This window comes from Sinocyclocheilus anshuiensis, unplaced genomic scaffold, assembly GCF_001515605.1.
Source record: "Sinocyclocheilus anshuiensis isolate Anshui unplaced genomic scaffold, SAMN03320099.WGS_v1.1 scaffold130, whole genome shotgun sequence".
Lineage (NCBI taxonomy): Eukaryota > Metazoa > Chordata > Actinopteri > Cypriniformes > Cyprinidae > Sinocyclocheilus > Sinocyclocheilus anshuiensis.
The window spans coordinates 300,935-313,236 of NW_015544207.1; the positions used below are offsets into that span (position 1 = coordinate 300,935).

At 37.3% G+C, this 12,302-nt stretch overlaps 1 protein-coding gene across 4 annotated transcripts in view; it reads right to left on the minus strand.

Annotated features, from left to right (window-relative positions):
• The window catches only part of phactr3a (phosphatase and actin regulator 3a), a 33,231-nt gene that overhangs the window by 12,570 nt on the left and 8,359 nt on the right, over window positions 1–12,302 (minus strand). For 3 of the 4 annotated variants that reach the window (XM_016497568.1, XM_016497566.1, XM_016497564.1), the window contains exons 2-7: window positions 9,032–9,193; window positions 6,287–6,442; window positions 3,885–4,097; window positions 3,580–3,799; window positions 3,319–3,461; window positions 2,902–3,055 (exon numbers count right to left, since the gene is read on the minus strand). In XM_016497568.1, the coding sequence (XP_016353054.1) occupies window positions 2,902–3,055; window positions 3,319–3,461; window positions 3,580–3,799; window positions 3,885–4,097; window positions 6,287–6,442; window positions 9,032–9,193 (1,048 nt within the window). The remainder of the gene's footprint in view (window positions 1–2,901; window positions 3,056–3,318; window positions 3,462–3,579; window positions 3,800–3,884; window positions 4,098–6,286; window positions 6,443–9,031; window positions 9,194–12,302) is intronic. The other variant, XM_016497565.1, reaches the window with a different exon arrangement.

A 12,302-nucleotide genomic window follows, 5' to 3' on the forward strand; every position in this document is an offset into this window, starting at 1 on the left:
CCAAACTTTTTCTGCCGGGCCCCCCTTTTGAAGAGAAAAATATTTTCAGGCCCCCCCCCCCCCCCCCCCCCTTTTTTTAATACAAGGGATATCTTCAAATTAAAATGGGATTTTGACAAATCAATACAGATTTAATATCAATATACTTTATAAATTATGTGTGCTATGTAAAATAATCAACATTGTTTCTAGGCAAAACCAGGCACTAGGCACCTGGCTGCATTTTCAGCTTTGCCAAATTAAACCAAACTTCCAACTCTAAATGTAGCAATTTAAAGATTATAACACACGGTGAACCCTATGATTCCAATTAAGACGTTCTAACAGGACCTTACTCTCATGGGAAATATGTGCTAAGCATCTAACACATCCAGTTATTCACATGTGACTCCAAAATCCTTAAAAGTACAACAATTATTTTGGTTTATTAGGTCCCTGAATGCAAATAGTCTATGACTTATTAAGCATCCAGAACTCTCTCACATTTAAAAGTCATTTATTCAGTGTGCATAATATGTATGAATCTGTAGAATGTGTTGCTGTGCCTGAAGTTAATCTAATGTAAACACCTGCGTCAACACAGTGTCTGCTTTCTCCTCAAATCCTTATCTGAATTACATCATGTTAGAAACAACTTATGGTTCTCACATTACATAACTTAGGATGGCCCCTTACCATCGTTGCTCATAATATTTTAGCACCTCGTGTCTGTCACTGCGGCCTGAGCAAAGCTCTCTTATAGCCTGAATTAACCTAGACATAATCAGCGTTTCTTCTAAAAGGGCTGTTCTCAAAGGTGACAAATACCACAGCTGATTACATAAGACTTATCCTGACAAGATCTGTAATTGCACGAGGCACTGCTGGCCTTCCTCAGCTGTTTTTCCCTTACACCTGGATGTAAAGATCAGACACTACATTGCTTCTATCAGAAGGCTGAAGTAGTAGATGTCACAGTTTATGTTTGCTGAGGATCTAACGGCTGAGATTTGAAATGTCATACTGAAAATGTAAATATGTATTAAAAAAACAAAACACAAAGCAAAACACAACACAAAACAGCAAAACAAACAAAATGTAACAAAACCTGACAGCACAACACCGCAAAGCAAAATAAACCACAAAACACAAAGCAAAACAAACAATGCAAAGCAAAACCAAACAAAAACGCAGCAAAGCAAACCAAATCAAACAATGCAAAGCAAAACCAAACAGCAAAGCAAAACAAACCACAAAACACAAAGTAAAACAAAACAAATTCAAAACTAAATCAAACAACAACTCGGCAAATCCAAAGAGCAAACAACATAACACAACAAAGCAAGGCAAAACAAAACAAACAATGCAAAGCAAAACCAAACTACAAGAAACAAAAGCAAACACAGCAAAGCAAAATTAAAGGGGTCATATGACGTTGCTAAAAATAACATTATTTTGTGTATTTGGTATAATGAAATGTGTTTATGCGGTTTAAGCTTCAAAAACACATTATTTTCCACATACTGTACATTATTGTTTCTCCTCTATGCCCCGCCTTTCTGAAACGCGTCGATTTTTACAAAGCTCATCGGTCTGAAAAGCGAGGTGTATGCTGATTGGCCAGCTATCCAATGCGTTGTGATTGGCCGAATACCTCAAGCGTGTGACAGAAATGTTATGCCCCTCACCATACTGTGATGCCTTGTCCCGGCCGGAGCGACGAGACAAAAACACGCAGCGTCTTCACGACATGGCGGCAGCAACAATACTACAGCGAGAATAAAAGTTACGCCTTCTTTCTTTGCGTGAACATTTGGGCAGCGTTATGCAAATCTTCCCACATAGTGAGGTAGATATGTGGGGGCGTGTTAGAACGAGCCGTTTTAGGTAGGTGTGGCTGACTCTTAACTTTTAGAAATAATATCTCTTTGGATTTGAGACTTTAATCTTCGCAACTTTACAGATCTTCTTTATGCACCAAGAGCTTGTAACACTCCAAAGAGAAAGGAACAATTGAAATTGCATCATATGACCCCTTTAAATAAAAAAAACTGATCAAAATAAAATGAAAAACAAAATATAACAAAACTAAACAAACAAAACACAATGCTAAGAAATCAAAGCAAAACAAAACACAAAGCCAATAACAACAAAACACAACACAACCAAGCACAGCAAAACAAAATACAACAAAGTTTAACAAAAAACACAAAGCAACAATAAAAGAAAGCAAAACAACACAATCCAGCAGAGCAAAACAAAACACAAAGCAAAACAAACAAAAGAAAACAAAGCAATAAACTGCAAAACAACACAGCAAAGCAAAACAAAAACATATTGGTGTATAATTGTTGCAGCCTGTAGAAGTTTCTCTGCCACAAATATGAGCAGTGCACCACGTACTGAATTGAACTTCTGAAGTCAGAGGCAGGTGATGTAATCAAATATAATCAAATGAAAGCTGTAGTGGATTTATTCACTCAGATTAACTCCAATCCTCAATCAACTGTAATCCCAGTTTCTGCTATGTACTTTACATCAGATTACAAGCCAATGTACACATACTAACACTTCCTTTGCATGAAATCTGTTTTCATAATCTGTTTCACAAGTTCACTTGTTCATATAATCCTTATGTGATATAGGTAAACAGATTTGCTGTCTGTAACTGAGGACATTGCGCATATGACTCGGCTCAAGCGCTAAGCTTCCCTGTGTAATTAATGGATAAAAATGAGTAGCTAAACGAATATTAGAATTAAGGTTGACAGTTGATTAAAACAGATTTGTTTGGCAAAAAAATAAATAAGCAGTCTCCTGAAGATTACATTTTCATGTATTTCCAAAAAAGTCCTGAAGAGGGCAGTGTAATATTTGATAAACTTACATATACAGTACAGTCAACATGTGTTTATGACTTACTTAGCAAGCTTCATTTCAATCTGTTGACGGATCTCTTGTCTCTCCTGGTCAGTCCGTGCAGGAAAAATGTTCCTGTCCTCCAGCTCCTGTTTGCTGGGACGATTCCGAAGCTTCACAGCCAGCAGCTCCTTCCTCATCCTCCTTGACAATGTGCCTGCACACGTTTGCCATATAATTCATAACTTACTGACAGAGCAACCTAAAGTACTCCAGATTTCCAGACAGAAATGACCAATGATAGATCTCTCTTGCTGCTTTTATTATGCAACATGAAAAAAACACAATGATACAATAACAATATCATGGCAAACATACAAATTCAAGCTGATCTTCTAACTATAATAAATAATTGCATTATCTAATGACACCTTCGGTGTAAAAAAGTTACAAGTATTAAAAGTTATGTGATAAACCCACCAGAAATGACAGACTCGTTCCAGCTGTCAACGTCGTAAATAATTCCTGAAGCATCAGTAAAGCATTGGTCCTGTCGAACATTTTCCTTGTTTTCCTCTGCTTCCTTTCTGCTCTCACCATCTCCACTTGGCTCTCGTTCAATGCTAAAGAAAGGAATGAGACACATGTGATACATTAGTAATAACGTTACAGAAAATACTTCTTAAATAAAAAAAAAGTCCTTTTGAAATTGAGCAATAAAAATAGGTCTAACACCCTCACCTGTCCTGCCTGAGCTTTGCTGCCAATGCTCGGTGCAGTTCTTCTATTATACAGCTAGGGGGCAAAGGAGGGTGTATGCTACCTATATGCTGCGACCCCACGGAATTAGTAAAATGCCCTCTTAAAACCACAGGACTGGGGCCATTAGGGACTCTAGGCAGTTCTTTTTGGAGAAAAGAGTTTGAATGAGGCACTGATGCGATGACGATTTTACCTGGATCTGCAGAAACAAGAAAAATGCATTCATATACTGCAATATCATCTAATAATTTTATCTGAGTTTCATTATGTGAAAATGAGCATACCTTCCTCCGTGCTTAGATGAGAAGCGAGATTGCCGTGGCCGCTTGGAGGAGACTGCTCCTGCAGTTCATAGTCCTCATCTTCCTCTCTGTCTTCTTCATCTTCCTCAACATCTTCATTCTCATTTACAGAGAGAACCGCCTCCTCATCCTCCTCCTCGTCCTCATTTGAATTTGGCTCTTCCGTTGACTCATTGTCCTGTACAGAATCTACTACTGATAAGAAACAAAAAATCTGTTTAAATGATTAAGAACGGAATTCAAGGATCAGTAATGCTGTTTATTTTTTAAAGGATTATATTTGCAAAAAATAATGAATGTTTCCAGACAGGTTTCCGGACCACTACCCTATAGTCTATTAAGGCCCGTTCATACCAAGGAAGATAACTATAAAGATAACGATAAAGATATAGTTCTAAAAATCGTTCTCAATATTAAAGAATAGCAGAGTCCACACCACAACTATAACGATAAAGACAAAGAGAAACGATATCGTTGGAATCACTTTCAAAACGATTTTTCTCCAGCTGATGAACGATAAAAAATTGACAGCCAATCAGAATCCATCCTGCTGTAACGAGCTCGAGAATTTAAAGCGGCAGACGCATGTGCGCTTAGAATAAACAGACGATATCGTTCGCTGGTGTGGACGCTAATATCGTTATCTTTATAGTTATCTTTGTAGTTATCGGTCTTGGTGTGAACGGGGCTTTAGTCGGTCAAACAGTTAGGCCCCGCCCCAAACGAAAACGTTTTGAATAAATTACGTTTTTTTTTATTACGTTTTTTTTATTAAATGTAGCCTCACCAAGGCTACATTTATTTGATCAAAAACAAAGTACACTTTAAAACAACTGTTTTCTATTTGAATATGTTTTAAAAATGGAATTTATTCCAGTAATGGCAAAGCTGAATTTTCAGCATCATTACTCCAGTCTTCAGTGTCACATGATTGTTCAGAAATCATTCTATCCAATTCACCAATAATTCTTATTATCAATGCTAAAAACAATTTTTGCTGCTTAATAATATTGTGGAAACTATGATTGTTGAATATGAATAGACAGTTCAAAAGAACAGCATTTATTTGAAATATAAATCTTTTGTGACATTATAAATGTTTTTAAGTCTTCAGTGTCACTTGATCCTTCAGAAATCATTCTATCCAATTCACCAATAATTCTTATTATCAATGCTAAAAACAATTTTTGCTGCTTAATAATATTGTGGAAACTATGATTGTTGAATATGAATAGACAGTTCAAAAGAACAGCATTTATTTGAAATATAAATCTTTTGTGACATTATAAATGTTTTTACTGACACTTTTGATCAATTTAATGTGTCCTTGTTGAACAAAAGTGTTATTTTTTTATTTATTAACTTTTTTAAATACTTACATACCCCAGATCTTTGAATGGTAGAGCATCATGGTTTCCACAAAAATTATAAAACAGAAATAAATGTTTTTAACACTGATAATGATAAGAAATGTTTCTTGAGCAGCAAATCAGCATATTAGAATGATTTCAACATGGCTGATGAAAATTCAACTTTGCCATCAAAAAATAAATTACATTTTGAAATATACTCGAATGACAGTTATTTTAAATATTTGTAATAATATTTCACAATATTACTGTTTTTACTGAATTTTTGATCAAAGAAATGCAGCCTTGTTGAGCCGAAGAGATTTCTAACGGTAGTGTACGTAACAGAATCTGAACTGCAGAAACAGTCTTTCTTTGCCCAATTCACCAATAATTCTTATTATCAATGCTAAAAACAATTTTTGCTGCTTAATAATATTGTGGAAACTATGATTGTTGAATATGAATAGACAGTTCAAAAGAACAGCATTTATTTGAAATATAAATCTTTTGTGACATTATAAATGTTTTTACTGACACTTTTGATCAATTTAATGTGTCCTTGTTGAACAAAAGTGTTATTTTTTTATTTATTAACTTTTTTAAATACTTACATACCCCAGATCTTTGAATGGTAGAGCATCATGGTTTCCACAAAAATTATAAAACAGAAATAAATGTTTTTAACACTGATAATGATAAGAAATGTTTCTTGAGCAGCAAATCAGCATATTAGAATGATTTCAACATGGCTGATGAAAATTCAACTTTGCCATCAAAAAATAAATTACATTTTGAAATATACTCGAATGACAGTTATTTTAAATATTTGTAATAATATTTCACAATATTACTGTTTTTACTGAATTTTTGATCAAATGAATGCAGCCTTGCTAAACATAAGGGACTTCATTTTAAAAAGATTAAAAATTCCTTTGACCAGTAGTGTATATATATATATATTTATAATGTACATTATTTATATAAATAATTATATATAATTAATTATATATAAAAATGATAAAGAGCACTCACTGGTAGGGAGATTGTCTTGCTCTGAGCTGAGGTACTCCATGCTACTGATGCTGAGAATGGGCCCCTGAGAGCCAGGCAGCCGGATCTCAGCATCGGAGATGCCCTGGATGGGAGAGCTGGGGTCTGGAGAGTGAAGTCCACAGGCCAAGGCCACATCTGCACACAGAGGAACAATGCATTAGATTGCTCTACTCATAAACATTCATCATGTAAAGTACGCACGACCGGTTTCCTTCACACACACTCATGTAGCTCCATCTGTGCCATCTTCCAGCTGACATGATGTGGGTAGGTTTTTGTAACTTGGTCATTTGGGGATGTTATTTGAGATCTCCATGGGGGTGCTAGAAAGTCAACAGCTATACATTCTGCCGATTGTGAACCTCTGGCTCTTGGTTTCTGGTTGTTAACTCCAAATTATCTCTAATAAAATGCCAGGGGTTCATTTATGGCTGTTGTTGGCTGAAGAGTTTAGAGCCATGTTAAAGTTTACACAGGCCTAAATATAAGATTTATGTATTTGAATTGCATGTACTGTAACATTTCCATCCATTTGGATGACATCGTTTTAACATAAACTAATAAAAGTGACTCATATGTATATCAGTCATACATAAATATTTTTGAGTGTAGTTGCAACTTTACTATAAATTAAATAGTCCAATAACAGATCTACAAACACCTGCCATTTTTCCCAATTGAACAAAATGCCAAAGATGCTTTATTATATACGACAAAAATGGATGTTCATTAATTCATTTGCATTTTGGATTGGTGGATTTGAACCTGGGTCCCCATAAATGTTAAATTAGAAATGTAACATTAGACTCACATCTTACTCTGAGTGTTTACTCTTCCACATGTCATTCCAAAACTGTATGACTTTCTGTATGACAAAAGAAAATATTCTAAAAAATGTTCATAAATGAGAGTCAGTGGGGTCTGGAACAACACTGGACCCCATTGGCTTTCATTGCATGGACAAAAAACAGTTCTTCAGAATATCAAGTTTTATGTTCCACAGGAGAAACACAGTCAAACAGTAAAGGTTTGGAATGACATGAGGGTGAGTAAAGGCCCGTTCACAATAACAACAATAACCATAAAGACAACTATAAAGATAACTATATTAGCATCCATACCAGCAGACGATATCGTCTGTTTATTCTAAGTGCACACTCATCTGCTGCTTTAAATTCTTAAACTCGTTATAGCAGGATTGATTCTGATTGGGTGTCAATGCTATGTTTTTATCATTCATCAGCTGTTATAGCTGTGGTGTGGACTCTGCTATTCTTTAATATTGAGAATGATTTTCAGAACTGTATCTTTATCGTTATCTTTATAGTTATCGTCCTTGGTGTGAACAGTCCTTAAATGATGACGTACCTTTTTTGGTGAACTATCACTTTGAAAGAAGAATAAAGTAGTGAAAAGCCATTGGTTCACCTCTCCAAAAATGGTGACACCTCTGCTGTTTGTCGTCACAGGATTGACTTTGCCTGCTCATTCCCAATCTTAACACCATCAGATGTCTAGCAATCCTCGCTCATTCTCTGCATGCATCTACAATCATTTGTGTATCACTTCCTCCGCTAACCTCGACTGGATGATGATGATATTGTCTCATTATGTAACTAAACTGTTTCTAAAGCTGCCTGCTATCAGTACACTCATTTCACGCTTGATTAACAGATCTCTTGCCTCTGGCACTGTTCCATTAGAACTAAAAACTGCTGCTGACACCCTAATTCTCAGGAAACTTTGTCTGGGTCCCTCTGTGTTAAATAATTATAGACCTATCACAAACCTCTGCTGAACAGAGCTGTTGTCTCTCAACTACCACACCAAGTGTCTTACACTCTGTACAAGCCTTACCAGACAGAATATTGTCCTTTATATAGCAGGGACAGCTCTCTGCAGGGCCATAATTGACCTCCTCCTTTCTGCTGAATCAGGGGTGCTTAATATTCAACTTCTTCTGGACCTCAAGTCTTTATTGGATTCTGTCATGTAGATGTTGGCATCACTGACACTGGAAACTCTCCTCTGGTTCAGTTCTTCAATGACAAACAGAAGTTTCTCCATCCTCTAGCACTCCTGTTATCTTCGGTGTCCCCCAGGGTTCTGTTTTAGGTCCTCTTTCTTTTAGCCCAAGCTAAGTTAATGTCTCTATAGATATTAGTTAAGTGCTAGTTAAGGGTGCACTGATATTAAAATTCTGACCAATATTGATAAGCCGATAATTATTTTCATGTTATGGCCAATAACCGATAAATGGTTGATATTAAAATTCAATACTTTATTGTCTAAATAAATTCAAATTAAAAACCATAGAAACTAAAATAAGTCATTTTAAACAGCACAAGTGAATTTAGGCATCACAACATTATAATGTGCAGCATTTTAATTTTGAGATTTGTTAAAGATTACATTCAACAGTGTAATTAAATTAAAATCAGCTATTAAAGATTTACCTATCAATCAAAGCCACCCATTTATTTATATACCCACAGCCTTCTAATTTTGTTAGTTTGTTTTCTACTTATATTACACTATTTTGTGACACATCATTGAATAATGTCTTGCAATATTTACCTGTTTATAAATCAGGAAAGATTTATGCATTGGAAAGAAAGCTATATTTTTATTACCTTTTTTTTTTATATAAAAGGTACTTTTACAACCCTCAAAAAAAGATTAAATTAAAATAATAGGGGACAACAAAAGACCAGCTTGTCTTACCTGTAGAGCTCTGCTTCAGCTTCTCATTTTTCTTTTTCCTCCATTTCCACGGCCTAAAAATACGCCCCAGCGTGGCCAGCTTGCTGTGGCGCCGGATGGGAGGGGTGTGGACTCCACTCACCAAACAGCTGGAGCGCAGCACCTTCTGCTGCTCCATCACATCTGTAACACACAAGACAGACAGGAACCGTCAGCATCTAGCAGTGACATCCATTGGTGCGACAGATGATACTGATTTCGAACATTTATACAGAGACTCAGGGTAGGTCCATGAGACTGCAACTGGTTGTGTCATTTAGAAAAGCACCTAATCTGACTGGGGCCATGTTTCAGTGGATTTATTAGTCTAAAGCCCATTCTGCTCATTTAAAACTACAGAGCAGGTTATAAAACAGATGGTGACACACTAATCAACCTATGGAGAAAGTCAGATTAACTTTAAAGACCCCACTGAATCAAATGTTTAGTGTTTAGTTTTTTATCATCTTTAGAAGCACTTTAAATACTTGTTGATACTTTAGAAGAATTGTATTTTATTGGTAACACCTTTGTATAGAGACCAATAATCCCTGCCTATTATTAACATATTGGCTGTTTAATAGAATTATATAGCACATATTCTGCATGACCATATTCTCATCCCTAATCCTACCCAATACCTAAACCTAACTACTACCTTACTAACTATTAATAAACAGCAAATTAGGAGTTTATTGAGGCGAAAGTCGTAATGAATGGGTTGCTAATGGCGAGAATTGGAACTTAAAATAAAGTGTGACCATTCTATTTTATATTTAGAGTACATCATGAATTTCCTACTCATTTTAGAAGCACTTTAAATACTTTAAAAAATTATTTTTTGTTATTATTTTATTTTATTTTGACACTTACTGCTGTTTGTCATCACATGATCAAGTCTGGGCTGCAGATTTTCAGATTGGGTTGCTGATTTTTTTTTTTTTTATTTCATTTTATTTTAAACAAAAATGGCACATTGTGGGCAGTTTATTATGTGCAGGTTGGTCATATTTTATTACAACATTAGGACAACTTATTATATATGTAATTATAAAGCTTGACATCATTAACATAGTTTTAAATAGTGACACTGTCATGATACTATAAATTACATATATTCATAAACATTCATATTTGAATAAGGATGGGATGAACTAATGATTTGGTTAAGTAGTTTTTCTGTTTTGTTTTGTGGTTTTAGTAATTTGCAGTCTGTCTCATCAGGGAAAATAGACCGGAAATGACATAATTTCCTACTCAAATGAAGACAATTACAAAAGCATGTACCTCTTAGAACCTTTCTATTATTTTTCTACACAAATTTCCTATTATAGTCTTTCAGTTTTGAGTTAAAGCAGATGTTATCACAAATACATCTGCCTACATGAACACACACAACCATGCAGCTAAGAATAAGTCAGCAGCGGTTTATCATGAAAGAACAATTGCATATTTTACCACATAAAGCCTCTACAACACCCACAGCAGCATCATATCCTTCAGCAGGCTAGACCTAATCCTTTTAAATATTCACACGCAGGAAAAGCTCCATTCATAGAGCAAATGATTCAACGCTCTGCAAAACACTCTGTTACTGAAATAGTGTAGTGTGGGCAGGGGCATCAAGAGAGTGCCGTCAAACCCAGAGGCACCACACCGCGCCGCATGCACGGAGGTCTTCTGATCATTGACCATGCAAGAAAAGAAGCGGGTCAATCAACTGAGCGTCTCTACCCAAGTAACCAGCGGTATATGGAATCCAGGTCAAGCCTAAAAACTGTGCGGCGCGGCGAGTCAGCAAAGCCAGGGTCAGCAAAGCCTAGCTGTTACTATGGTTACTGCTCCTCCAGATGCAGCGGCAACAGAGCAAAGCTCCCTCGGAGGCAGAATCCGAGCGCCGTATGAGGGGCTGCCACTGTCTTATGAAAGGGAGGATGGGGAAACGGGCAGAGGAGGGGGGAACGGGGGTCTGTTGCTATACGGAAGCGCTTGCAGAAGACCTCAAGCAGCCAATCAGGGCCCGGCCTTTCATAACATATAATATCAAGCACACTAGCTCTTTCTTCAATGCAGGGAGGTGCGTTACAAGGGGCCGGTGTCGCGCTGGACAATCTGCTGAAATGGAAAACAGAATAAAAAGGCTAATTTATGTAATATTAGAAGCTAATATTCAAATATCGGTGGGTGCAGTAACAGCGGATGTTGATCGGTTACACCATGCGCGTTATTAAGGAGCACGGTTATGAAAGCAAGAGAGTAGTAAATATAATCCAGTACATCTGACAATATTTGAATGAATATCTGTGCCGTTATTCATGAAGTAAGCGACAGAAGAGCAAAGCACAGCGTTTTATGAACAGAGAGCCAGTCAGCACATAGGCCTGCATGCTGGCTGTGTGCCACAGATGCCCACGTTACCAATATCTCAAAAACACCTGCCAAAACCGCTGATATAAGATTCCCGTTGACCGAATGGACATATATATCTTGCACACAGTGTATATTAATTCTGTAAGCATTATAATACAATACAGGTGTCAGACTCTGTTCCATGTTTTGTGTGCGTCTTGCTCCCCATGTGCCTTCCTATGCCCTTATTTGGTTAGTTTCCTGTTCCTGTCCTGATTAGTTAAGTTCATTTGTCCCAGGTGTTTCCCTTGATGTTTCATTGCTCCCAGGTGTGTCTCGTCATCCCCTCCTCCTGTGTGTATAAATAGTGTTCCCTGTGTGTGCTCCAGCGTCTGGTATTGTATGTTCATGTCATGTCTATGTCTACCTGTATTTCGTGAGTGTTCCTTTGTGTGAATTAAACCCAGTTGGATTGATGTACTCCTCGTCTCTCTCCGTTCCTTGCTCCTGACTCCGCTCAGCAGTGCACCCGTGACAACAGGATAGACAGTGCACCTGTGACAGAATACCGGACCAAAACTGAAAGTGAGCGGCGACTTCTCCTCGCGTTTGTTTTTTCCCCTTTTTTGAGAAGTTTTTTGTTTCCTGGTTTCCCACCCCCCGCGGCGATGGAAATTGCCGCTCGCGTCGCCGCCCTAGCTCGCCTCGATCTCCCCTTCTACGAGTACGCCAGGGAGTTCTGCAAGCTCGCTCCAGTGTAGGCTCCAGACCCAGAGCTCGCACCAGTGTCGGCTCCAGCCCCTAATCTCACTCCAGTGCCAGCTCCTCGAAAGCGCTTTGCTGTGCCTGCTCCTCCAGAGCGCCCTCCAGTGCCAGCACCACGTAAGCGCTACCCTGTTCCCCA